The 26,690-nt window shown below is 40.3% G+C and overlaps 2 protein-coding genes across 5 annotated transcripts in view; both read right to left on the bottom strand.

Annotated features, from left to right (window-relative positions):
* The window catches only part of rbfox2 (RNA binding fox-1 homolog 2), a 41,350-nt gene extending 25,967 nt beyond the window's left edge, over positions 1–15,383 (bottom strand). For 2 of the 4 annotated variants that reach the window (XR_015095862.1, XM_086083745.1), the window contains exons 1-2: positions 14,246–15,383; positions 5,985–6,035 (exon numbers count right to left, since the gene is read on the bottom strand). Coding sequence is in view for 3 of the 4 variants with exons in the window: in XM_086083745.1 (XP_085939871.1) it covers positions 5,985–6,035; positions 14,246–14,497 (303 nt within the window). In the remaining variant the exon portion in view is untranslated. The remainder of the gene's footprint in view (positions 1–5,984; positions 6,036–14,245) is intronic. The other 2 variants (XM_086083742.1, XM_086083743.1) reach the window with 2 other exon arrangements.
* A 1,797-nt stretch (positions 15,384–17,180) lies between these two features.
* On the bottom strand, positions 17,181–26,690 carry LOC147169731 (uncharacterized). Its single transcript, XM_086081729.1, has 16 exons — positions 26,110–26,690; positions 25,846–26,004; positions 25,161–25,279; positions 24,913–25,084; positions 23,559–23,665; positions 22,171–23,476; positions 21,829–21,956; positions 21,644–21,740; positions 20,372–20,494; positions 19,920–20,092; positions 19,694–19,791; positions 18,214–18,341; positions 17,890–18,070; positions 17,655–17,796; positions 17,512–17,588; positions 17,181–17,344 (listed from the first exon to the last, which is right to left on the bottom strand). Exons 1-15 carry the CDS (start codon positions 26,516–26,518, stop codon positions 17,514–17,516), a joined length of 3,417 nt encoding a protein of 1,138 aa, XP_085937855.1. The 5' UTR covers positions 26,519–26,690; the 3' UTR covers positions 17,181–17,344; positions 17,512–17,513.

The following is a 26,690-nucleotide window of genomic DNA, read 5'->3' as shown; positions in this document are numbered from 1 at the left end:
TATCGAGTGAAGTAAAAAAAGTATTTAGTTTAACAATTAAAAAATGCTGCTTAGAGCAATTTCTCTGTCCGGCACTCGTGATTTTTTTACACTTCTCTTTATAAAATATTACATACTTTCCTTTCATGAGCTAAATTATTTATATTCCTGCCTGTTTATGCTTAAATGTGTCTATAATAAGCAAGACGTCCCTGTTATTTTTTTAACATTTATTAGCCTTGTCATCTGAATCCCACCAGGCATGGCCGTAATTTACATTTGCCCTTTTGTCAAATAGCTTGCTATCATTACATTAACATTATTACTGCTTAAAAAAAAAACAAGTCACTGAAACTACATTTATTCTTATCCTGAGTTGTCATAACTATTTTACATTTCCCTTTCCCTCCAATCGCTAGTAAATCTCAACTATGCCTTTGTATAACTCTTATAATATAGTTTTTTCTCTTCTCTAATGAACTTATTTTTTCTTTCCGTTTTTTACTGTCCATCCACAAATATTTTTATTTGATAGGACCCCTTTGAGCTTGGAGTGGGATTCTGTACAAGCCCTTTTTGCTTCATTCCCTCCTTGCACTGTTCTTAAATTGTGCTAAATAAACAAACCAATAAAAAATATATTGAAGATTAGTTATGTGACTCACAACATCAAGGAAAAACTGTCCTAATATGTCTTCAAATGACAAGTTTTATTTTCCTATTAGCAGGGGATATAGTTACAAGGCTGATACATTTCACAATATTCTTTATCACTAAGTTTTGCACACACAAAAAAAAAGGAAATATGGTGACAACTGAGTGAGCAAACTAATCGATCAGCCAATTAATTACTTAATGTGTTTTTAAACTTGATAGTTGACTAATCATATTTTAAAGAGACACTTGACTCACTGAGCCATTTTCAGCAGTAAAAAGTTAATATTTTATCAAGAATTAATTTGATAACTTCATTATTTTTCATGTACAATTAATACCTTTAAAAATTAAATTTTCCATTTGCTGTCGACTGAAGATGACGTCACCTGTGCTGAGGAAGTAGGCAATGACCAATCATGGCGCACCAGTTTTCTGGGTTTGGTCAGCATGAGTCATGATTGGTCGTTACCTACTTCCTCAGCACAGGTGATGTCATCTTCAGTCGACAGCAAGTGGACATTTTTTGTTTTTAAAAGGTATTAATTGTACATGAAAAAGAATGACGTTGTCAAATTAATTCTGAACAAAATATGGCTGAAAATGGCTCAATGAGTCAAGTATCCCTTTAAAGACGTTAAGGCAAGACAAAGTGCACTACTCACTAGTTTGTGGTCTCCTTTTCTTTTTAAATCGTGAAATCCAGAAAAATAGTATTGGATGAAAAAGATACAGAGGAAAAAAACCACTATTTTTCACACCATGCATTGTCTACTAAAACGAATATACCAGCAAGTCCAAATATAGATTTGCACGACTTTAGTGTAGTACCATATTGTGCAACAACAAGTCTAGCAGCACTAAGGTTTAGTGGAGAGATGGCGTGCAATAGAAGACGTGACAGAGAAGGTCCCTAACTCCACTCCAGCAATAGTCGTCATTCTCACAGAGCAGAGATTTTATACATGTATAGGCTCTCTTTGTATGTGATGCATTTAAGTTTAAGGTTTATGATTACCTTAGCTTTTATGCTAATGTTGTTAGCCTCCCTATGTTAGCATTAAGATAGTGAGATTTGCAAGACAAAATGATATAGTTTGTTTGAAAATGTAGGTGTTTAACGATACAATGTTTCATTCTTTTGTTTGTCAGTTTCACAGTCAACGTCAACTGTGAGTAACAAACAGCTTAAAGCAACCATGTTTAGCATTTTTTTGGAGAACTGTGTAGGGAGTCTCCATTTCCTCTGCAATGTTATACAATAGACTCCCATTTCATGACAGTGAGTGAGAACACGCATTAAGTTTTTTTTTTTTTTTTTAAATAGGTTTAAGTGTGTTTTAGTAAGTTTAATGCATATCAAGCACTTGGGAGGGAAAACAATTAAAAACGTTTTTTTTTTTTATGTAGTCAACAGATTTTGTCCTATCCCAGATGGGTCTGGAATGCATCGCCTGTGATAAACTCAATATATCCCGGTAATAAAAACAATTAACTACTTAATAGACATTTTCTGCATAGTTGAACAGGGAAATTCAATCCAATGACCAGATCTGCCACCTAGCATTGCAAAACTCCAACCTTTCCTTTTAACAAGGATTTGTGGCTTTCGGAGGAGTCCCTGTAGGCCAGGCTAGGTCCTCTAAAAAAAATGATCGACGATCATTTTTTCACAGTACTGTACTTCCAAACAGATTGTGTGAAAACAAAACGACGGTACTTCCACTCGTCTTCCTCCGCATGCTTATTGCCACAGGACTTGTACAGTATTCATTTGAGGGCTTAGCAGGTCAGCGAGGTCACAAATTTACAAGCAAATGTTCTACGTGGCGCCTGTGATGGCGAGGACATTTACACTCAGCCGAAGGAACCTCACACGTTGGCTTAACATAGGGGTCACACTTTCAAACAAGTGCAAACCAGCACAGGTTGAGAAATATCTCACAGTATTTTTTCTTTTTTAGCTCATTCACTCCCAGCCATTTTCACTGAAGCAACCTGCTTTGCTTTTTACATGATTTTGACAGGTTTTGCAAGGCCCACAGAATATTGTACTCTACTGCTATAAAAACCTGGACCATACCAAAAGAAAGATTAGTGTCTCTTTGTATCCGTTTTTATTTTGCAGCAATTAGCATTATGTTCATCATCATGTTGATCAAGATGAACCGTTTTTCCTGACAGTCAGCGTGGTATTATTTAAAGTTCGTTTATTATTGAGATTATAGTTACAGTAGTGTAATACTGTACAGCATTTGATCAGAAATGTGTTAAATATATTTTGGGGAAAAAAAAGTATCCATCTGAAGTGACAAGTGACCCAGCTGTCATTTACAGCTTACAGTATAAACGCCCTGCCAAGCACTTATGCCAACAGACAATAAATCAAGCTGCATCATTCTTCTTTTTCATTATTTCAGGGGTCTGACAGAGACGATCGCATCTTTCAAGTAGCCTATTAATTTCAACCGATACATGAAAGTGGGTTTACTGTACCGGTGAAGCAACAAGTGATACCTACAAAAAAATATTGTAATTTTGAATGAATTCAGCTCGCGTGCCTGTGAGGATTCTACCGCACTTAAATGAAGCCATCGACAGCGCATGGATATAATGGAGGAGTTAAGTGTTTTTCGTTTCATCAAGCAGGCAGAGCACGTCTTTCTTCACACCTTGAGCTTCTGCTGCTCCCCAGGCTCTTCCTTCAGGAGCCTTTGATCACATCACCTTCACACCACAGTTGACAGTTTAGCACCTCCGCAATGTGGGAACATCTTCCGCACGCCATCCTCGTCTTCCCCGTAGCCTTTTGTCCCCGTCAACAGATAGTTGGCACTTCAGCTTCCCAAAAGTAAATTGGTCTGATTGGCTTAGAAAACCCAAGCTAGTTTGTTTTTAACACTATAAAAAAAATTAAAAAAAAAAGACAAATAGGTCTGCGAAAATAACTTAAACAAGATGTAAGCTGCCTCAGCTACCGGTACATAAAGACTAATGGTACACCGAATTACATAATTACAAAATAATACATGGCAGTACACTGCTGTGTGATGACATTATCCATTTTGTTTTCTTCCCATTCCACTCAGATGTGACATTTCTCGGTTGACTAATCAATGGACAGTCAGTGTGTGTTTAGCTCCACTCTAGACACATGAAAACATAACCCAAAAAGTGCATTGGGGCATATATTTTACAATTGAAAAGCTTAAAAAAACAAAAAACAAAAAAAAAGCCTGATCCATTTTCATTTTAAAACTGTGTCGTGGATGTTGGAAGATCATTTGGATTTGGATATCTGTCTCCCATTGGTGTTTTTACTTGCAATTCACATCCAGTTGCTCCTCAGTGCTGCGTGGATGCCACAGTTTCTCCACTTACTTATTCATGATTTTTCATAATTTATCACACGTATGTAGTCCGCAGCAGGCAACTCTTTTGCCTCTCATTCGAACATCATCATTATGGGGGGAAATGGTTCAAAGTAGTATCATCTCATCACTATGCAGCAAAAATGAAAAGTGGCTAATTGGCTGCCAGCCATGCGAATAATCTCAACAGCCCCAGAGAGAAATCAGACAAACAAGAAGGTTTGGAGTAAAGGCTTAAGATGAGGATGAAGTGCAGCCAGAGGTTTGCGAGGATGGCGGAGGGAGGGAGGGAGGAGGGTGGATGGGATTACGGGCAGAGCATCAGAGGATGAGTGGATGATCGAAGGATTAACCATATCAACTGAGCAGTCTAATAACAGTCAGTAAGCTAATAGGAACACAAGGAAACAGACGGCTGCTTAACAAGCATAAACACAAACACACAGCTTGACTTACTCAAGGATGCTTTAAAACAAAATGTTGTATAAGAATAAAAAAGTAAAACATAAAAATAACAGTACAGCAATGGGGATTATTATGTGTAATACAGCATTTCTTCCCTTACCCTAATCACATACCAGGGTTTTTTCCAATGTAGAAAACCTAATTTGCTCGCCGCCTCCAGCCTGAGCGACTTGATACCGCTCAACACAGCCGCAGCGCTCCAGCTGTGTTGATTGAGCAACGTATTTTAACTGCAGTTGCAGCGTTGCGCCATTATTGAGGCGCTAAATCAACAGCAGTGCACAGGAAAGACCTGAAGTAATAACCGAAGAAGAAACTTTTTTTTTTTATTATTTAAACTTTATTGTACCGAAGAAGAAACAGATCACGGAGCAACCGTTGCACACGCCCACTTCCTGGTTGCAAAGCAGAGGACCGGTGGCTTGAGCCATCGACAAAAGATAAAAACACAGTATATACAATAAACATTAGGGGTGGGAATCTTTGAATGTCTCACACGATTCGATTACGATTTTTGGGTGCACGATTCGATTCAGAATCGATTTTCGATTAAGGAAGATTTTTGCTTCATAAATATTTGATTGACAATCATTTTTGCTTCAATTCATAGATGTTCATGGAATTGTAATGATCTACTCCAGTCTGACTCGCTAATGCTAATTAGTGCTCTACTCGCGGCACTTTTATCACTCAAAAGAACAGCTCCAAGCAGAAAAAACAAAAACTTTTACTGCAATAACTTGATCGTGACTTTTCCCTTCTACTCTCTAATGTGGCTACAACTTAACAGTGTATCAGACCGCATGGACCCACACTGCCCCTAAGTGGCCAAATCGGGTACAACATGAACAGCACTCCCAATAAAAGGCACACACAAACAAAGGGAAGACAGTATAAAATAATTTAAATAAAATCGATTTTGGGACATTTAAAATCAATTCATAATCGTACTAAATGAGAATTGCGATTCTTATGAAAAACCTAAATTTTCTTCCTGTGCTCCTAAAAATTTTAATTAGGGGTTACTGCGCTCCTCGCAATTTTTTTTTGTCTGCAGGCCTGATATATGTGCTAGAAATGGTTAAACCACAATCAGCGAGGAATCTCCCACATTGTCCCTCAGAAATGGCCGATAATGGTATTGGTCACCGCAGTGAGTACCGATACCTTAAAATAAGACTGGTATTGGCACCGAAAGCTGGTATCGGTAGTCACCCATCATAGTCAGGATGGTGCCACCTCTGCCTCAATTTGAGCCAGAAAAAACGCTGCATTCCTTGTATATCCTTGTGAGTTTGAGTTTCATTCAAGATGTACTGATGTTACGTAAGAATATGATTTTCAGTTCATAAAAAAGGGTTTATTTTAACTTGTGTTTGACTACATTCTTTTTTCTATGTTTGGCTTTTTCAATATATTTATTTGTATTTTAACAATTTTCAATAGCACACGAACTTGCAGGACAAGAGAACACCTTCTCAGACACAAAAGATAACCGTTTGATTACATCCTTACCTGACCGTGAGATGGGTATCCATGGTAACCGAGGGTCAGCGGGTCATTATTCTGAAAGAAAGAAGAGCAGACATTGGAAAAAAAATGTTTTTGAACAAAAATAATAATAATCTATACCATTAATCTTTCAGCTTTCACACATGATTGCGTACAATTTCCAGTCTACAATTATTGATAGACAGTATTGACTTACAAGTGCCCCAATTTACTTTCCCCAATTTTATCTTTTTTTAAAGTATTTTCAGCTCAATCAAGCCATTGAAATCTGCACACAAACACACTTTTACTGGTTTCAATCTTTTCAAATAGCAGCATATTGTATATGCTTACAAATAAAAATTCTTGGAGGCAAATGAGACCAAACACGTAAGACGTGAATAATAGACAGATGTAAGTTGAATCCTAAGTAGGTTGCCTCCAATGCGGTTTAGGCTCTGGCTTTGCATTTATGATATAAAAGACGTGCATGTAGAGCTGACTTTGCACCGTTGCCATTACTGATTCCATCTAAAGGTCAGATTATGTATCGATTACCTTATTGACTGCAGATCAATTTTCTGCTCAGCTCGACTGTGTGGCACTAATGATATCCAACAAGAGCATGCGGCATGATAGGGAATTAGTAACATGTCTTCATCCATGTACGAATTTTTTGTTGTTGTTGTTTGAAGCAGACGACGGGATATTGGATTTCAAAAACAAACCTCCAAACATTAGCAAGTCTTTTTATTCAACCCTCATAACACTGCTCTGGCTTTTATGCTAATACGCACCATTAGAAAGGCAAGCATTACAACAACACTTTGAAGGGGAAAAAAGGATTTTCTTCATCTTGTTAGATTAAAAGACAACGCTTCATCGCTCGCTTCTGTCCTTCCTCTGTCATCTTTCTTTCTGGAACTAATGTCCCTTTGCCTGCTTGGCCCCAGGGGAAACACTTTGGTCTGTGCGCATCACAGTTTGAGTTTGGGATGATTAGTACTGTAGCCATCTCACACTGAAACCCCCCCCAAGGGGCCATTTTACTAAAACGGAGCATGACTTTCCCCAATGCAGGAGCTGTAGCTGGTGGAACAGGAAGTGGCTCTGTGATTGGAAAAAAAAATAAAAAATTGTGAGACAATCTTAGAGCCAAGAACGCACTTAGTGAACTGGCTTTGGGAGGTAGAAGCCCTAAATAATGGAACACCTTTTAGAGGCTTGAATATCATGAATAAAGTATAACCTTATTTTGAAGCAATGGCGGAAAATCGAAATAAAAACGTAGGTTTAAAATCATCAAAAGACCAATGGAGATTTATGTGCTAGTGGATATTGCCAAAATGCTAAACATTTGGAATTGGAATGAGACAACCTGAGCTAGAAATACAAGAGGAAACTGTGGGAGCAAAAACAATGACTCATACATGAGTGGAGTCATGTGGTTGATTCCAGGAGGAATGGGGGGGTGGGGGGGGGGGGGGTGTCAGTCTCAATAACAGTTGCTCGCAAATTAGACAAGAAATAAGACATTCTACTTATTCCAGTTGTTACACTATTGCAATGCAGCTATAAAAAAAAAAGAGAGATTGCGTTCTGTCACTCAGTGAAATGTCAAACATTACGTAGATACGCGCCACATCGTTAGTTGGCAGGGTAACGAACGCAGAACAAAGCTCAATTGCTATTTGATGTTATCAATTAGTTTAGCTACCAACGTGGACTGACGAGCGATATTCAGGGAGAGAAAGTAAGTACGTCCTTCTCCATCATAATGGGTGGCGCAATGTCCTGTTTTTAACATTTGAGGGCTGTTGTCAGAAGATTACACACTGGAAATGTTTGCATTAAAAAAATAATAATAATAAAGGTTTTAGCGAGGGCTGGGCGATATAGCCAAAAATTTATATCACAGTATAAACTGCATCCCTTTCACGGTGACGGTATATATCACGGTATTGAATTAAGTGTTTTTTTTTTTTAATATAATTTGCATACTGGTTTACATAGTCCTTTATTGAATATATATGGATTAAAAAAACACAATGAAAGAATCATATAAAACAGGAGGTTTATTCTTTATTTTTGATTCATTGACATACCAACAACTAGAATGGAGGATGGAAGCCTAGTTAGTAGATGGTTTGGTATTGTAAACAAAAGTGACTAGTTGGACCATTGATTGTAATGAAGTAAAAAAAAAAAAAGTGATATCACACCCATCATTCTTCTTAATGTATGCCAGCTTTTATAGATTGATAGAAAGCTTACATTGTTTAGATATTTGCAATTATTAACGGTCAATGCACTTTTTTCTGTCCGAGTTTGAAACGTCCGACGGTACTTGAATGCAGCTGCAGTTTGGCTCGCCAAACGCTGTCATTTGTTTACGCGCCCGTTAGTGGTTAGTTGCCACAGACTTATTAACTTTCTTAGCGTCCTTAATTGGCAATTAAATGGAATTTCGAGGTGGCGTCGTCAAGCTGGCCGCCTGCGAGCAGTGCGCCACGCCGGGACGCAGGTACGATGACGTCACCGACATGCTGTAAGACGGTGATGGTACCAGATGTGATTGGCCTGCCAGAACGAGCACGTCACGCTACAGGATTGGCTAGAAATTATCCAATTGACGACAAACATCGGAAATAAAATATTAAAGATGTCATTTAAGTAACAAAATGTACGGGCTGAAATTGTAAAAACTTAAATAAAACTAAGAATATAAAAGCAAGATATATTGAATAAATAATGAAATAGATTGTATAAATGATAAATACACAAATTAATTGCCTGAGATGTGACAAATATTGTCAGTTTAGATTGCTAACGTGGTCCTATTATCATTAAGACTATTTTTGTGATTTATTGTGATTTGTGAGCTGCTCAAAAAGAAAATGAACACGTCTGAATCGCGCATTTCGTTGACTGACTATCGGCAAGCTTGACGACGCTTCAATCTATTTGATTTTTTTTTCTTAAATCTTCAAGTATCCTGCTTTCATATTCTTAGGTTTATTTACGTTTTGACCATTTCAGTCCATACATTTTGTTATTAAAATGACATCTTAAATATTTTCTTTCCAATGTTTTGACGTCCACCGGATTATTATTTTTCTCTTCAAATTAACTTTATTGAACAAATTGTAAACAGAAAATCTCCAGCCAATCCTGTAGCGTGACACCATCGGTAGGCGACCCCGATACAATCTGGCAGCCCGATCACATCCGGTACCAACAACGGTAGAGTGAAAATCCCTACCTTCGGCAAAATGTATACCTTTGAATAGCCCTAGTTTTAGCTAACATTAGCAACTGTGAGGAGTAGCACTTGGGATAAAGATAATTAATCAATCTCTATCGTATTCTTAGCACAAGGATTGTCTTGAATGTGTGCCACTCATACACAGGTCGCTGAGCTACTCGCTACTTTTTAAGTGGTTGGAAGGATCATTAAATACAAAGTGAGCAGATGGTGAGGAGGAAGTTATATGACGAAAAGCTCATTTACCTCCAACTTGTCCTTCCCACCATCTTTTTCTCCGAGCTTCACTAACGCCTTGAACACATGACCCCCCTGTTCCTCTCAGGTGGTTGCTGTGCAAATGCCTGTGAAGCATCTAATTTGGTCGCAGAACTCGTATCTATTCCCATCGCGTCTGGGGAACGCTACTCTTTTAAGAACTATATTTGACTGTTCTGACAGTCATCCTGCATCACTGCTAAAGCGGGCCACGCCACGTACCAGACAGAGGAAGCGCGCATGTGTTTTATCCACAGAGCACTTATCTGCTAAGCGGACAAACAGCGACCTCAAGTTTATTTGACTTCAGTCTACGCCACATACTTCTGACGTTTTCACAACAAACACACTTTAACTGACTTTGAGACAGTGTTGCAAGAATCTGAAGTGGATTTTGGAAGCTGCTATGAGTAACTGTTTAGAACCAAGCGTACAATAAACACGATGTTAAAGTGAATGTCATGGTACTAAATCTGAAAGGTGGATACTTAGCTTTCAAAATGACTACTGTACACAACTTGGAAAAAAAAGAAAAAAGTAGGGGGGTTAGAAAAAAATCAATTCGGCAATATATCGCGATATTACAGTGCACAATTCTCGAATCGATTCGATATGCGGCCGAATCAATAAAAAAATAATAATAATAATTTATGGGAATGTTCAACAAAACGTTTTACTTTGGGTTAGGATTCACACATTAAGCATGGAAGAATGTTATATTAATGGAACATTAAGCCTTAATATTTTATTTCATTGCTGTTCAAACATGAAACAGACTACAACCTGTTTGCTAAATGCAGTGGCTCAGTTATAAGCCTGAATTTTCAGATAAATTAATACACTTTCATACAAATCTTAGTGTACATGTACAAGTTTACGGATTAGTATTTTCTAAATTTGAGTGATTTTTTTTTTTTTGCAATAATCAATTTATAGATTTGGATCGGGATGAATTGGTATCGTGACCCATGAATGGTGATACGAATTGAATCGCCAGGTACTAGGCAATTCACTCCCCTACAAAAAAGCAATAAATAAAAATGTCAGCTCCATTTTATTTTGTCCTAATATAAAAAGCACGAGGGCCCAACCGTTTAATCGGTTGGCGAATATTAGCCCTTCTCAAATTAAACAATCAGCAGCAGCGTTGCCGCTTAAACGCCGATATATTCTAATTTCTTCCTAAAGATGACTTGACTTTCTCCTGAATGCTGTTCAGTGCTGGAGTTATCAGAAAGATTGTGCTATTTTTCCACTAGATGGAGCACTACCTTCCTTCAAACCAATACTTTCCCTTTCCTAAAGTGAAATGGTTCTCGCCTGACTGTGAGCAAAGTCCAACATTTACAACAATGGTAGATTACCACGTTACGTTCATGCTATAGAAGCTCTTGAGCATGATATTTCACAACAAAATCTTCTGCTTCTCACCAGCAGCAATAAGTGGAGACGGAGAATAGTAATGGGGAGAGATTTGTCTCAGAATTATTCACATCCACGATTGACATGTCTTTTTTATATATGTTTTTAATGTGTGCGCATTTATCATGACTAGGCTTATCATTTTTGAAATATTCACTTCTGCTTGTGAGTAGCTGAATGTGTGTTTGTGGATCAGCGTGGACACAATTTGTTTTTTGTTTTTTTAGACAAAAGTCACGATATTCACTCACACAGGTTCCAAACATTCATGTGTGGACAGGCCCATCGCTCCTCCTCCGTCCTCTAATAGGCACTGTTGCCCTCTCCTCGAGTCGTTTTTCCATTTAAAAACTGGAAAATCCGTTAACGTCCGCATTTCTCTACCTAAATGCCACCTAATCTCTTTTGGTTATTGAAATGAAAAAAAGAAAAGAAAATATAACCGTAACGCATGCCGAGTCTGCAGAGTGAGTAATACAGAAGGGTGACCCGTGTACATTTATGTCCCAGTCAAATCATTTGTCCTCAGAGCTGTCAACCCGGGAAAGACCTTATTATGTTGGCGAGAGAGAAAAAAAGCAAAAGAGAGAGCGTGTACGGCCCAATTCCTATGCAGAGTGACAACAAACATGGGACGTTCAGCGACATGCCGGATGGATATTGAAAGTGACAACCTCATCTCAACAATGGCCAGTAGCGGACTCGGGATGCTGATGCAGGGTGGTGTTATGTATACCCTTAAGGAGACGTAAATGACGGACTTCCCTGTTGATGCAGTAGAAAACAAAATTGACTTGAATAGCATTGTGTCGTGAACTGTATGCAACGGTGATTTATGCAAACCAAAATACAGTGTTGACTTGATGTAGCATTGCCACCCACACAGCAAAATGACATCAACGCTTTCCGACAAATGAGCCAACCAGTGCCGGGAAGAGTCTCATTATCGCAGAAGACCAAATAGATTGGTTTCACCGCAACAGCATCCAATTGTGTTGGCTTCACAATTCAGGTCAAAGTTCATCTCCTGGCTTGTGCCAGCAATAAAGAGTTAAAAGATGAGGCTGCAGAGAGCAAGCATGGAACTTCAAGGTAATATTTTCCACTCTAAATTCCTGGGATGTTTACCTTTACAGAAGTGTGCACGTTATTGCCATGTCATGGAGTTTTAAGTGCTTGAATTACAGACGAAAGGAAAACTGATCATATTCAACCTAATTTCCACCTTTAATAGAATAGCCTTTCACAATGCATTTATGTAATAATTTCCGTCATCTCGCAAGATTATTTTTTTTAAGCCTTTCACTCATAGGGACAAACGCATGAATCCAGAGAGCCGCATTCAGGAACGCGCAGGAGACGGGGTTCTACGAAGCTCTAAAGTTGCAATTGTTCAAACAGAGCCTTCTGCAAATTTAGGGATGCTTCAGCTCAGTGGAACTGATCGCAGTACACACATTTGTTCTTGCTGTGCATAATAATATGGCTAAATTGGTAATAATAAAGAGAGATATGAACTGCAGGCTCAGTCACAGTGTCCGTTAGTTGTCCTCAATGGTGAGTACACAAATCTATTACCGGTATTTTTACCTTTAGTAATTACCAGCAGGTAACTTTACCCTGCTTATTTGGCAATTAAGAACATTATGTTACTTAAAAGGGGAAGTCAACTCTAAACATTTCTTGACAATATGTTATATGTGATTTCACTAGTCTAATCTGGTTAATATTACATTAGCGGAATATGAGTTATGCAGCAAAATCCAGCCGTTTTTATTCATCTCAGGGGGCGGCCATTTTGCCACTTGCTGTCGACTGAAGATGACATCACAGTTGCTCAGGCAACGACCAATCACAGCCCACCTGTTTGCTGAAGCTGAGCTGCGATTGGTTGAGCAACTGTGATGTTATTTTCACTCGACAGCAAGTGGCAAAATAGCCGCCTTCTGATACTGATCAAAACTGCTGGGATTTTGCTGCTTAGCTCATCTTCCACTAATGCAACCAAAATATCGTATTTGGAATAGCGAGGCTGCATAGAACATATTTTAATAAAGAATTTTGGGGGAAATAGTCTGTTCATTTAAACTCAAGACCCAGTATGTACACAATGGTAAAGAACCAAGACTGCAACCACTGATACCTAGCATGACTTTGATGCACAAATCACTTATTTTTGTATACAACAGTACGAGTGTTGTGTGAATGCTCAGCCTTAGATAAGGATCTCAGGGATCAGTACGATTATAAAGCTCCCTCTCGTATGAGATGTGATCCCATTAGCTGGAAACAAAGCCTCTTTACTGCCAGTGATAGGGAAAATCTGTTCAGAGAGGGAGCTATGGAGGGCGGCCTTCTCTTTTGCCCTCTCCACTCCCCCTGTTTTCATTTCCGGACTGTCCAACAAGCTCACGTTCAATACATTTTAGAGACTAAAGCTATTGATCTGTGCTTCTCTGCTCTCTCACACACACACACACGCACTCTCTCGTCCACAGAAAGAGTGAGTTTATGTTACTGACAGCACTCACTGACGGCAGGTCTGCATGGAACACCAGCCATTTAGTTTTCCAAGCAGGAGCAAACAGACCACTTCACTTCAATTACAGCCGTTTCCATTGGCAGGCAAATAGCTTTCTCCATCCTCATGGAGCACTCCAACATACATAATATACCATAATGATGAGCAAAGTATCGTCTCGCTCTACTGCAAACCTCTATCAGAGACATATTTGACCATTTCACAGTACAAATTGACAATACGCAGACACAGAGGGAAAATAGGTCAATGGCATTTGCTGATCAGGAGCACTGGAGGGTGGTGAAAAGTGGAGCAATGGGTCAAAACGGGTTGGCGAATCAAGAGTACTACAGTTGTCCCTAACCTACCGTCAAACTGGAGGGCTTTGTTTACCTCAAATATCCCCGCCTGCACACCAGCTCCCTCAAAGATCACAAGCAAACACTAACGTGTATTTGAACTCTAAAACAAATGTCCACATATTCATGCCAAGAGGTTGTTGTTTTACTAAATTAACGAAAACTGACATTGCCTATTATTCCCTGCACTGTGACAGTGATCTAAATAACGCCATTAAAATGCCAATTTAGCAGTGAATGTCTGCTCAGTGAGCACAACAGACTAGTTTATACATAAACTATGCAAACTGCGTGTTTCTGCGCAGGGTCATTTTTGCAATTCCCCAGGAGCACGTGTGGAGGGGTTTCCAGCTTTACTGTTAGGAAACTTGGCCCATTTGTGACCCCTTACCGGCGACAAAAAAACAAAAGCAAGACCGAGCAAAAGAAACGTTTGCCTGTTTTAGCACGTTTTCCTTACCTGTCCAACCTCGCCGATCCCTCCCGAGCCATCCATTCGGGGGCGCTTGCACTCAGCCCCTGTCGAGTCGAGCAGCGAGGCCGCTGTCTGCCCATCGGGCTCCGGGTCTCCTCGCTTCATTCCCCGGACAGCAGCAGGAGCACCGCCCGCGTTGGGATGCACTCCGGCCAGGGCTTCTAGCTCTCTATCCCGCTCCATAAGTCCGCGGGACACGGGCAGCATGATAGATGCAACGTCAGTCGACATTAACATTGAGAGAAAAAAATGGTTCTTATTTCTCCCCTATGGAGGTTATCAGAGGGCCCACGGTTGTTTTCACACTTTGTGCTTGTAACTGAAGGGTAAATTAACTAGTTAAAAATGCACAGGCCTTTGAATGAGCCCCTGTCAAGCACAGATTAAATAAACGTGAGTTAGTACGGTAAAGATATTTAAATATAGCGCCTACTATTTACGGTGACGCCGCCTTTAAAAGAGGCCTACGCTATGTCTGATTATAACAAACCAAATAAATCAGCAGCGATCACAACAAATGGCTGCCTACCGCCAAAATGTCCATTAGGAATATGCCTTTTTTTTTCTCCTTTCGTTTTACAGTGAGGGCCGCTCGTTTCAGAGGCACAACATCCTACCGCAACCTCAAGACGAAAAAGCCCCTCAACATGTCGCCTAATGTTTCCTGGTAGACTTGAACCACAAGAGCGGAGGTTCACGCAAGTCGAGCCCGGTCAGGAGCGCTCTCTTGCCCCCATAATAGTCCGCGAGTGTCCCCCCGCATGGAAGAAAGGCTGACGACGGACGCGGTTGTTTTTTTCCTTCGCGGTTGTGTTCTTGCCTCCGTCAAGAGTGTGTGTTCTCTTTCTCTCTCTCTCTCTCTCTCTCTCTCTCCCGCTCTCTCCCGGTGCGTTCTAGCGGCGTGTGCTAGGGGGAAAGGAAACCGACCTCCCCTCCCTCTTGGCGAGTCTTTCCCCTCCTCCCGTCTTCCGCTCGCCTTTTGAACGCAGAGCCACGCAGCCCGCAAGTGTGCGCAATGTGCCGCAGTGCCTCCATACATTTATGCGAGGGGCGGAGGGCGTCGAACCCAATTGTTCAAAGACACAGATGTTCATACTGGAAGCCTATTCCGCCTTAGCTTCTTTTCCATTTCCACTCCTGCGTTTTTCTCAATATTAGAGCTTGTGTTTTTTACGCCCCGTGGCTCTGCTCTTGAAAATACAATTCCCCAAGTTCTTACACAACCGAGGACCGAGGCCCAGTGTTGAGTAATGCAGCATGGAGCCTTGCCTTGTGCTCCTCTGGTATTTTTATTGCTTGGATGACACCCAGTGGTCAAAGGCTACCATGAGAGGCTAATGAGTGTGCAGCAAAATCGCAAATTCAGGGCAAAGTTTCTTTCAAAAATGATCTCGGGGAGCTCTGTGTCTTTTGGCAATTTATACATTAAGCGTAAGTGTTTGCAATCGCACATGAATTTTAAATAGGCTTCTGTAGTAATAAAACTGTAGGTTGACCACAGAGCTCTTTTAAAGCTGCAGTTAAAAAAACCACAGCAAGTATATTTTTAACACCGTTTGATTATAATGCAGAGTTTAAATTAAAGGTAATTAAAGCTCATTTGTGTCATGGTGTTGTAGCAATTATTAAAATAATTGTAATTTAAATATTTTAACAGTTCTGTGAGTGAAACTAACACTAACCAGGTTGTTAAACACTTCTCAGCAGTGTTACCACTCTACCCCCAGACTTGGTAAGTAACTCTGGCACAGTGTAAAATGGTTAACTATTTAAAAAGTGTTAATTCAACTCTACAAAGTGTGGAGCTATATAACCCGGATAAAAGTGTTGAAATTGACTGTCAGTCATTTAAACACTCGACTATTTGCTATGTTAGTTACTTTCGGTTCTAGTGCCGACTTTGATGCGCGTGGGTTCAGTTCCCACTCAGTGATGGTTGTCTATATGGGTGCCCTATGACTGACTGGCGACCAGTTTAGGGTGTAATCTGCTTGGTGCAGAAAATATATGGATGGATAAGTTAAAAAAAAAAAAATAATATATATATATATATATATATATATATATATATATATATATATATATATCAAATGTATACACATTCCCCTCATAAATAATCTACACCATGGATGTACAACATTTTTCCTGTGGGAGATGACTTCAGTTTTAAAAAATTCCTCAGAGGGCAATACTAAAATAAATTAAAAACTATGATGCAACGACCAAACAAATTTAATGGCCTCAGGGGCCATAAGTTCCACACCCTACAAAAACAAATTCTCCCAGTCACAAGTGTTACAGCTGAACGAACACAAGATGTCTCCAATACTTAACGTAAGCCCTGGAGACATTCATATGTTGCTAGAAAACTTTTCCTGAACCTCACCCAAGTCCTGATTGTCTTACTCATACGTACACACCCAAGGACCGTGGCCCACGACCCTCCCATTCATGAATTTGAAAACAAAAGGCTGCTAGGGCTAATCAGTACAGAAGTTTAAGAACAGCGACTCGAATGCACAGGAAATTATTTACGAGTGGAGGGGACGGCTTCAAATTCTCCATTGTTTACCTGGCAACCGGCTTGGGGGCGGGGCGGGTGCTAGTGGGCCCAACAAGCCCTGCATATACAAATCATCATGAAGATGAAGAGTAGACATCTAGGGCCAGTTATGGGCCACATACATCTTACACTTGGCAGAAGTATAGCAATGAGTTATAGTAGGGTACACAGACAGGCTAGGTCGTAGGTATTTTCTAGAATCTGCACGAAACGCAATTAAGTTTTCCTGTTCAACTCCTGACAAGCTCACATGCTTGTGTAAATAATGCCTCACTTTTTAATAGAGTACCACTTCCAGTTTTAACAGAAGGTGGTGCCCAATCTTAACAGACAAATACACACCCCTCGTGCCCTTGGAGAACTTTTATTGGCGGTTAAGTGACTAGTATCTACTGCCTGCAAGAGAGAACACAAGATACGTGATCAGGATGAAAAAAATACAAATGTCTTTCTAACAAACGCTGTTAGGGCATCTGGCCAGGTCGTTGCAGTTAACTTCAAGTGTCTTCCATGCCTCAAACCTAAGAACAGGAAATGGATCAGTCTTGATGAATAATTCACAGCTCTCATTACTAAATCATTGTCCATCTGTCATAGATAAGAGCAGCCACGACTGGCCCTCTTGTCGTTTTCAGCGAGGATTAATAGGGTTTGTTCAGGGTCGACGGGGTGTAACCATTTTACTCACCATCAACGACCAAAACAGCCCTCGACACACGGACCGTTAAGTGTCGAGCAGATTTCCGTCGAACACATGAAGTCAACCTGAAATGAAGTACAGTTAATACGATGTCGGTCACAGCTAACATTTTCGCTTGTAGTCCTCCTTACCTCCTCATTCAGGTCTTTGATGTCTCCTTCAGGAAGGAACTGAAAGGTGCTCATGGTGAAGCGGCGCGTTTGAGCATGAGGGGAGGGAGCTTGGGGATCAGACAGTACAACCTGAGAGGTCGGATCCAAGGGATTGGGGCATCTTGGTACAGGTAAAAAGGTATTACAGATAAATACTTTGTTTCATTTTTTTTGTTGTGACTGTAAAGCTGCCACACGAGGTACTCCAACATACCCGTTGTAAAGCAGCACCCACACTGAACTTCCGGAGCGCGAGTAGGCCACGCAGTAGTGCACCAACAGCTTCAAATTGGGATCCGGGGCGTTGAGCATCCTCACTTCCAGGTAGAGGGGTTTCCCCAGCAACATTTGCAGGGGCTGGTGGTACTGTGGGTAGTAGCTCGTGTACTGAGCATCTGAAAGAGGGCGCATTGGTATGGAGGGAGGAGATTCAAATGATTTGTTGCACTCACAAATCTCAATTTTGCTGTAAAAGCAAAAAAAAAAAAAAAAGTAATATTTTATATAATATATAATTAAAAAAAATCTGTCTGCCTACCTTTTGCCAGGCGGAGCTGGACACCAAACACCCCCTGGGTCTGGACGGCTGGTCCCAGGGTGGGAGTTTTAACCAAGTAGCTCACTGTTAAAGCACTGCCTGGTACAAACCTGCACTCCACAAGCAACCTGCCGGTGAGTAAAGACACAGAAACATGTGTATCATCAAGTTTCAACTTCAATAAAATGAAGGGCAGAGCTTCTTGGACATGGAGGACTTGTTTCATTGTAACCAAGCATGGAGGAAAAAAAATGAGGCTGTTGCAACAATTGGAGGTGATAAAACTACATAGTAAATTGTGTACATTTTACTCTAAAAATAGTATATTTGGCCCTACTCTAAACAGAGTAAAATTTACACTTGGAAGAGTAAAATTTGCAGAGTAAAAAAAGCGTTTTTTTCACTCAAATTCTAAGTCAATTTTAGAAGGGATTTTTTTTTTTGTTTAGAAAAAAAAAGCTACACAACTGTTGAGGAACAAACTCACGACCTTCAGCTTGGGAGACTGCCCTTCTACCTCCTGAGCTATGCCACTCCTACTGTTTGCTAATATCCAAAAGGAGACCAAACACATCGGAAATTCTAGCTGACACGAGCGATATGCTAACACACAGTAAGAGTGGCTCAGGGAGTAGATTGGCTGGCTCCCAATTTCTATAGGGAATAGGGAATTTCTGAATGAAAATGTTTTAATAGGTTTTTTTTCATGAGATAGGCAAATTCTCTTGTACACGGTAAAATTATTTTTTGAGTAAAACTTACTCTGCATATTTTACTCGGTTCAAAGTGAGACCAAATTTTTAGAGTAAAATGTGCTCATGTACAAAATTTACTGTGAGGTTTTATCACCTCCAATTGTTGCAATTGATTATTTTTTGGGAAGGGGGGACCAAAAAGGCAATTTTTAGAGTAAAATGTACTCTACGACATTTACGGTGCTTATTTTTTGGTATGTTAAACGCTTACAACAAAGATCTGAATTACAGACACAGAATTTTACTGTTTTACAATACTTTCTCCTTTAGTACTTGTTCAAATTCAGAGGACTTTAAAGTACAACAAGATGCAAAAAACATAAAAAAATCTGCATTAGATTTCGGACAGTATTGTATGCAATACATACAAAATGTAAGAGAGGTTACTGGCATAAGATTTGCGCATGATGCCCTTTAACATTAAATCACATTTATTCTCCTCCATCCTTATCTTTGCCATGAAGTGATGACGTCAAAATTAAAAAAATTGGAGACGTCGAAACGTCATCTTTGACAGAGCGGCATTTCAAATATATGCTGTACAGAAAGCGAGATGCTTTTACATTTCTGTACCTAGTTGCTCCCACTGATAACACATTTCCGCAATATTTCTGCTTTATTGTCACCGTAGAAGCCTTCACAAAAGTTCTAAGTAAAAGCAAAGTTGTTGTATTGTCCAGTTCACATGTAACATCTAAATCAATAAAAAAGCAACTTGGTCTGACCTGACGGGAGAATCTCTCGTGATGGTGCCATAATTGAAGCTGATAGTCTGAACCGTGTTGACGACTTCCACCATATAGATCAAAGTTTTCCCAACTTCCTGTTAGGGCAGAGAAAGGGCACACCGTTTACACACACACAACTATTCCAGCATCAAAGAATCCCCAAACAGCTTGTTCTTATTCAGCATTTTAATATTCAAAGGATGTTCCACTCAATAAAAGTCACCATTCTGCGAGCCCCGCAGCCATCCATGGGGATCTTGAACAAGGCGTAGTCATAAGTCACTTTCACTGGTTTACAGGTGGAGTTGTTGGCAACCCCCAACAGGTCAGGGGAGAGAGGGGGCTCCGTGAGGGATGCGGGCACAGAGAAGACAAAGTGGCGGTCAACTGTGCACTCTGGAAGAGAAAAAAAAAACACACACACACACACTGGAGTACATGCATGGTTTTGTAAAGGTCAGGCGAACTAAAGGTCACAACGCTCAGGAGGCCATTGATAAGACCCAAGGTCTATTACACCCTTTCACATTCAATGCTGCTGGCAGTTTGCTGCCCTTATTGTGCCGCTACAAATCCAGCAGCTGTTATGCTAACAATTTTGCACCCAAGGAACTCAAGTGCTCCCTGCTAAGCGGTGTGAAAATGCTTTTGGTGGGGACACAGACACAAACTCACCATCCATGCGGTAGTAGCAGGCAGGGGGATGCTTGCTGAAGCAGCAGCCCATAGAGAGACATGAGGCCCGAGATAGCGGACCTTGTTCACAGGGGAGCCATTGGTCCCGGGGAAGGTTGCAATCTTTACAAAATCATGATAAAAGGTCATTTTCACAGTTGAAAGAAATGTCAATTAGCGTTCATTTTGTTAACAAAAACTAAACAAAAATATTTGAAAACTAGACTAGACTAAAACCCTCAATAATAAACAATAGCTGGGACTAAATCAGTATGCATTTTCTTCGACTAATGGAGACAAGACGAAAATGTACTTCACTTAATAAAAACTGGACTAAAATCTATGGACGTTTTAACTTCTTGAACCAAGACGAGAAAAAAAAAAGAAGTACATGTTAGTTATCACATAGCATTAATTCAAGGGGTAACAATGTCAATCCGACCGCTAACTAATGCTGGCTAATTTACTAGCTCATAGCAGAGCCATAGTAGCCACTTGTTGATACACTGTAATTGTGCGTCAAGTTGTTTTCACCAAAAAGATGAGAGAACATTTTGAGTGAAATAGTTTTAGATCCCAAATTTTCAAAATTATCTGCTGACAAAAAATATACAGGGGTAAAATAATTGTCCTGACTAAAATGTTGACAGTTTTTGTTGACTAAAACTAGATGAATAAAATGCTAAATTTATAGAATACTAAATAAAAACAGGATGAGGTTGACTATGATCAAAACTAACAATCGTGATTGAAACGGCACTTAGACTAGGGATGTAACGATATCTAAACACCACAGTATGATAATTATCATGATAGTGTGGGGAGATTACAATATTGTAAAAAAATGAGTTGATACTAAAAAACAATATTGTGCTTTTGTACATAACAGAAATGCATATAAACAACCTACAATCTCTAATAACACTTAATATTGAGGCACTTACTTGCTAATGCACGCAAACATCGAGTTGCTCCACAAGCATATTACGTTCCCCTTCAACTGACCATTAGCGTGGATTTTAAACATAGAAGGGCCAAAACAAGCCTTGTGAAAATTAAACTGCGCTAAAAAACTAGCCACCAGAGGGTGCTAGAACTGCACAAATGTAAATCAATCTGACTTTGATGACAATGATATTGTGGCAGTTTTAATATTGCGATATCGCCGTTATTGATACATCCTAACTAAACAGACTAAATTTAAAAATGTCTGATAATATTAACACTACTGCAGATGCCATAAAATAGCCTTTGAGGAGCACACAAAAGTACCTTGTCCAGATGAAGAAGTGGCACCCGGACAATAAAACCGAGCCTCCGTTTTGCCACTTTGAGTCACATAGATGACGCTTATGAAGAACATGTTATCCTTTGACACAAAATGTTTATAAACAAGTTAATGATCAATTACGCAAAAACGTTGCGTTCTCAGTGTGAACTCTTGAGTTAATACTTGCCTGCACACTCATGTGACAGCGTGTGTGTAACTGCAGGCTAAAATGGATTTTGCCATCTTTTCCTACGTTGGCAGAATACCCACAGTGCTTTGGAGCATCCTGGACACTCATTTCATTCCCTTGTGCATCTGAAAAATTGGAGACAGTTACTAGTGTTTTCATTTGTGCACGCTCAAACTGGAACATGCACTATATATCTTCTTATACTGGACCACATCCAAACGTTTTCCCTTCCCCCATTGAAATATGCAACAGAGCAGTTCCCCTGCAGCAAATTAAACTCACGCAGAGCTGATTGTAACCAGATGCATTTCATACGTATAGCGTACTGTACATACGCACCTTTAACAACAATTCCAGATATCGGACCAGGTGGGAAATGGACAAGCATCTGATTGGAGGAGCAGAAGACTTTGGGCTTCGGAATAGCGGGGGGTCTAATTGAAGTCTTGCCAGGCGCAGGTTTTTGCGTAGGTGCGGGCGGCTCAGTCAGATGCTGGGGAACAGCGGGGTGCATTGGCGAATAGGTTGGATAGTTATAAGGATAAGGGTACTGGTAGGCGCCACAAAGTGCGCCAGCGTAAGGGTCACAGTTTGCTTGCTGATGTTCCTCGCGGAAGAAAATGGGTTCTTGGGGAAAAGGATAGCTGGGAACAGCAGGAGCGGAAGGAGGAAGTAGATTGTGATCTGGGTAGAAAGATGGTTCATATGGGTTGTTATAGTCATATACATTGGATGGAAGCTGGTAATGTGGCCTTGGCGGCTGTTTTGGTGGACTGGAAGGGGGAGGAAGTGGTCCTGGCTTCGAAGAATAGGAAGGTATCTGAAGATAATCCAGAATTGTGGGTGGGTGGGGAGCTTGAGGTGCAGCAGGTTGACGGGCGGGCTCGGAGGCAGGCGGAGAGATTTGGTCAAAATGAGGAGACGGAAAATGAGAGTAAATGCGACGGAAATTATCTGGAGATTGAGACATCTGATTTTGCGTTGACGGTGCAGGGGGTGGAGGTGGTATAGGATTTTGGGGGTACTGGAACGGATGAAGCAGAGTTCCAGGTTCACTGTCTTGGGAGATATGAGGGGCACTGACAGGCTTGGAGCCAGGAGGGTAGACCTGGGGAAAAGTGGGTGATAGAAAGCCAGGGTAAATCATGTGAGGATGATGATGATAATGGGGATGCTGGGCAATCTGGTCCTGGGATGAAAATCCAGGCGCAGCAGGAGAACTGGCTGGAGAGAACCATGGCATGGCAGCCTGTGAGCCCGGACGGTCGACGTGGGGAAATGTGGGGGGTATTATGGACCCTGGGTAAGTAAGGTGTGGATTACCAGGAAGTAGGGCAATCGGATCCTGAGCTGACGGTCCAGCAGTTGAGGGGTAGGGAAAATGAGGGCGCGGGCCCTCGGGAGGACTCGCTGGTGAAAACCAAGGTGTAATGTCAGGAGAGGAGTGCTGCGGAATCTGTGGGTATAATAAGCCAGCGTCGGTAGCGTGGTGGTAATCAGGAAATTGAGCAATTGGCTCTTGGGCTGAAGATGGAGGCGGAGTCGAAGGATTATTAATGTATGGTACATGGGGATGGCCAGGAGAGATAGAGCAGGACAGGATAATTTCTTGCTCATCAAAAACAATTTTGAGTTTGAATCCTTCCTAAAAAGACATGCAAAGAACATATTCAGTTTCGAAAGTTTGTTGCAACAGACAGTGGAATTTTTTTTTGTGGACAACTTACACCGAGACAAGGAGCAAAGAATGGGACGAAGAGGATAAGCTCCTCTGGTTGGGAGTCAACGCGGTATGCACACTCGGCTGACACAAATGGAGCCCAACCTCCGTTGACTGCAAAATGCATTGTGAGTTTGTCAGTCAGGAAAAGGTTACATTTGGACAATAAATAATGAGGTATTATAAATACTGTCCTTTTTCCTCACAGCGTTGCACAACACTCCACCAGCACAGCATCTTTTTCTCAGTGTTTCTGCATTTAATGCTGAGTCATGTGTATGAAAATAACTGAATAATAGCTCCAACCACATTGTAAATTACTCCATGTGGTTTACACAAAGAATCAAGGAAATAAAACCCAGTAAATGAGCTGTAATCCTTTGACAATATGTGGCAAATTAATTAGAATCTAGAAATATTTTTGGGTCAATGTTGGGAGCTGAGGTACTGTTAGGAAAACACAATCCTGAGTAGGGCTCTTGGTTTAAAATCAATCAATCAATCAAATCATCGATATTGAATCAATCTTCCTTTTCATGCCTGATATTGATTCCTAAAACCATGAAACAATTACTTCAATCTTTTTTTCCCATAAATTCATAAAACAGTTTTTTTGTATTTTACTCTTTTCTTAAAATGTACTGTTCACATTAATTTAAAAGTATTTTCTTACATTTATGAAAGACCTGACTTATTGCACTTTAAGACAATTCAGAATCTTTTTCAGTCATATTTTGAATTACAATTAAGAAAATATTTTCATCTCACCCTTGCAGATGTCAATGTTCGTGTAATATTAGTGATTTTAACACATGTTACTTTCATTAATAAACTAAATCATTTTACCAGTCATTGCCTCCACAAAATTTTATTTGCAATTGAATGTTTGTGGAGTTTTTTTTTTCTTTCATGTCCTTAATTTTCAAGAAAATCTGATGTTCCATAATTAATCAATATCGGACTGAAGTGAAGGGAATCAAATCGAATCGGCAAAAATCGACATTTAATCGAACTGAACTCTTGTGAGTCTAATTTGAATCGATTGAGGAAATTAGAATTGAAACCCAGCCCGAGTAGTTTGAATCTTCTTTTTCTCTCTCTCCACAGTGTTTCTGCATTTAATGCTGTGTCATGTGTATGAAAATAACTGAATAATAGCTGCAACCACATTGTAAATTATTTCATCTGATTAACACAAAGAATCATGGAAATAAAAACCAGTAAAATAATAAGTGTCAAATTCAATCAAATCTAGAAATATTCTTGGGTCAATGTTGGAAGCTCATGGAGTGTTAGGAATATATTTACAACAGATGACTATGCAAAAACGTAACCCAGTGGGATAAAATACAATTACAAACCAAGAACTCCCAGCACTGGTAGATTGTTCTCTTGCTGGTATAGATGCACCGCCATGCCATAAGGAGAGCAGAGGACGTCAGGGATAGACGACGCAGTCGTAGGCATGTGCACTGGGCAGGAGAGCTTCAGTGGGTTGCCCCACCATAGCATGGGGAGCACGTAACTGCCGTTCTGGGAGAGCAGAGGAGCAGCTTTTTTTGGTCAAGGGCACACCGAGCAAAGTGAGGAAGGACTGTGTGAAGGGTACCTCCTGGGTAATGTAGCATGCATCATATGGCACCATCATCTGAAGGTCACTCCATGATGTCCTCACTGTGTAACCGCAATACAGAGCTAGATGCAACAGAGAGACGGGAGAGGCTCTTCCTGTTCAGAGAAAGTGGAAATGGTTAACTTGGAGGGGAGTTATGTTAATATCCTTTGGTTAAGACGTCATTAATCGATTTGCCACCATATTGTGAATGGATAATCAATTTCATAAAAATAAAAAAAAAAAAAAGACTGTTTTGAATATGACTAATGAATCTCATGTGCGTTCAGAACAGACAGTATCCTAAGTCAGTAGTTACTTGGGAGTGATGCAATAAAGTATGTGTGTTGCACACTGCATAGTTTCTAGTGATAAACAATTAATACCCTTAACAATTTGCGTTAGCACCGTTTTTATGCCTTGAAATTAGACAACAGTAGCCTTGTTTTCAGCGATAAAGACGTTTGGGTGGCCAACGTTGTAATGCTCATTCTGTTGGGATCTCGCCGAATGATAAGGTCTTTGTTATGATAGGTGACTATAAACATACAAATAAGTGGAACAGCAACATTCAGCATATTTGATTTTTACATGTTCTATTTCTCCTCTTGGCAGCCCAAACAAACTGCGCCAGTCCATGCTAACCCTTGATAAGTACAAGAATACATGAAATATATTTGACCTTTGTCCACTAAGAGTTGTGAGAATCCTTGTCCTGAAGCTGTGAAGCTCATGAAATTCTGATCACACAGCAGCACGGGCTTCATCGCCAGCCACTCAGATGCATGTGGAACCGAGTCAGATGATGATACCAAGACTTTCCCCGGAACACCAGAAAACCCTAGTACATAATCAAAATTATATACAGTGCATAAAAAAAATGAATGTGTGAAATGGACTCATGGGAACATAATAGCATTTAATTCTATAATGAAGAAGATGATACCTGTGAAATCACTTTGAAATCCATCTTCTGTGTCGGACAAGCTTTGTGGCCTGATGGCTTTACCTTTGGTCCAAGTCCATGACAAGCTCTTCCGGGGAGCAGGTTCATTGGGTTTGGATTTACTGGAGTCTTCACGAAACGCTTCAGCTTGAGACCAAAACTTATTATAGGCACTTTTGCTAGATTCGTGCATTGTTCTTCCCTGTACAAGGAGCTCATCAAGGTTGCCTTTCGACACATCATGTTTGGCCCCTCCCTGTTCGGTTAAAGATGACTCGTCGTGGGCTTCGTGGGCGGAAATACGGCTCCCCCGCGGTGTTGGTGGTACAGAACCACAGAGGTGGAACAAGTAAATGGTTACTATAAATAAAAACAAGATGTAGTTTTTCCTTTCTTCGTCGCAATACATCTCTAGTTCGTTGACGCTTCCGCTTGTGTGTCCACGGACAAATACGTGCAGGTGAGGCTAATTAAGCGACATTAAGCTTGGACCAACCAGGGAAGAGAAGGAAGAATAGGTCGGACGCGGATGACGTCATAATTAAGTGACAGTGGATTTTTTTTTTCCTACAAAAATGGTT

The sequence above is a fragment of the Leptonotus elevatus genome, chromosome 8, assembly GCF_054856555.1.
Source record: "Leptonotus elevatus isolate MCC_2025b chromosome 8, RoL_Lele_1.0, whole genome shotgun sequence".
NCBI lineage: Eukaryota > Metazoa > Chordata > Actinopteri > Syngnathiformes > Syngnathidae > Leptonotus > Leptonotus elevatus.
Note: the sequence above shows the minus strand (reverse complement) of the source record. Positions and strands in the feature narration are given on the sequence as shown.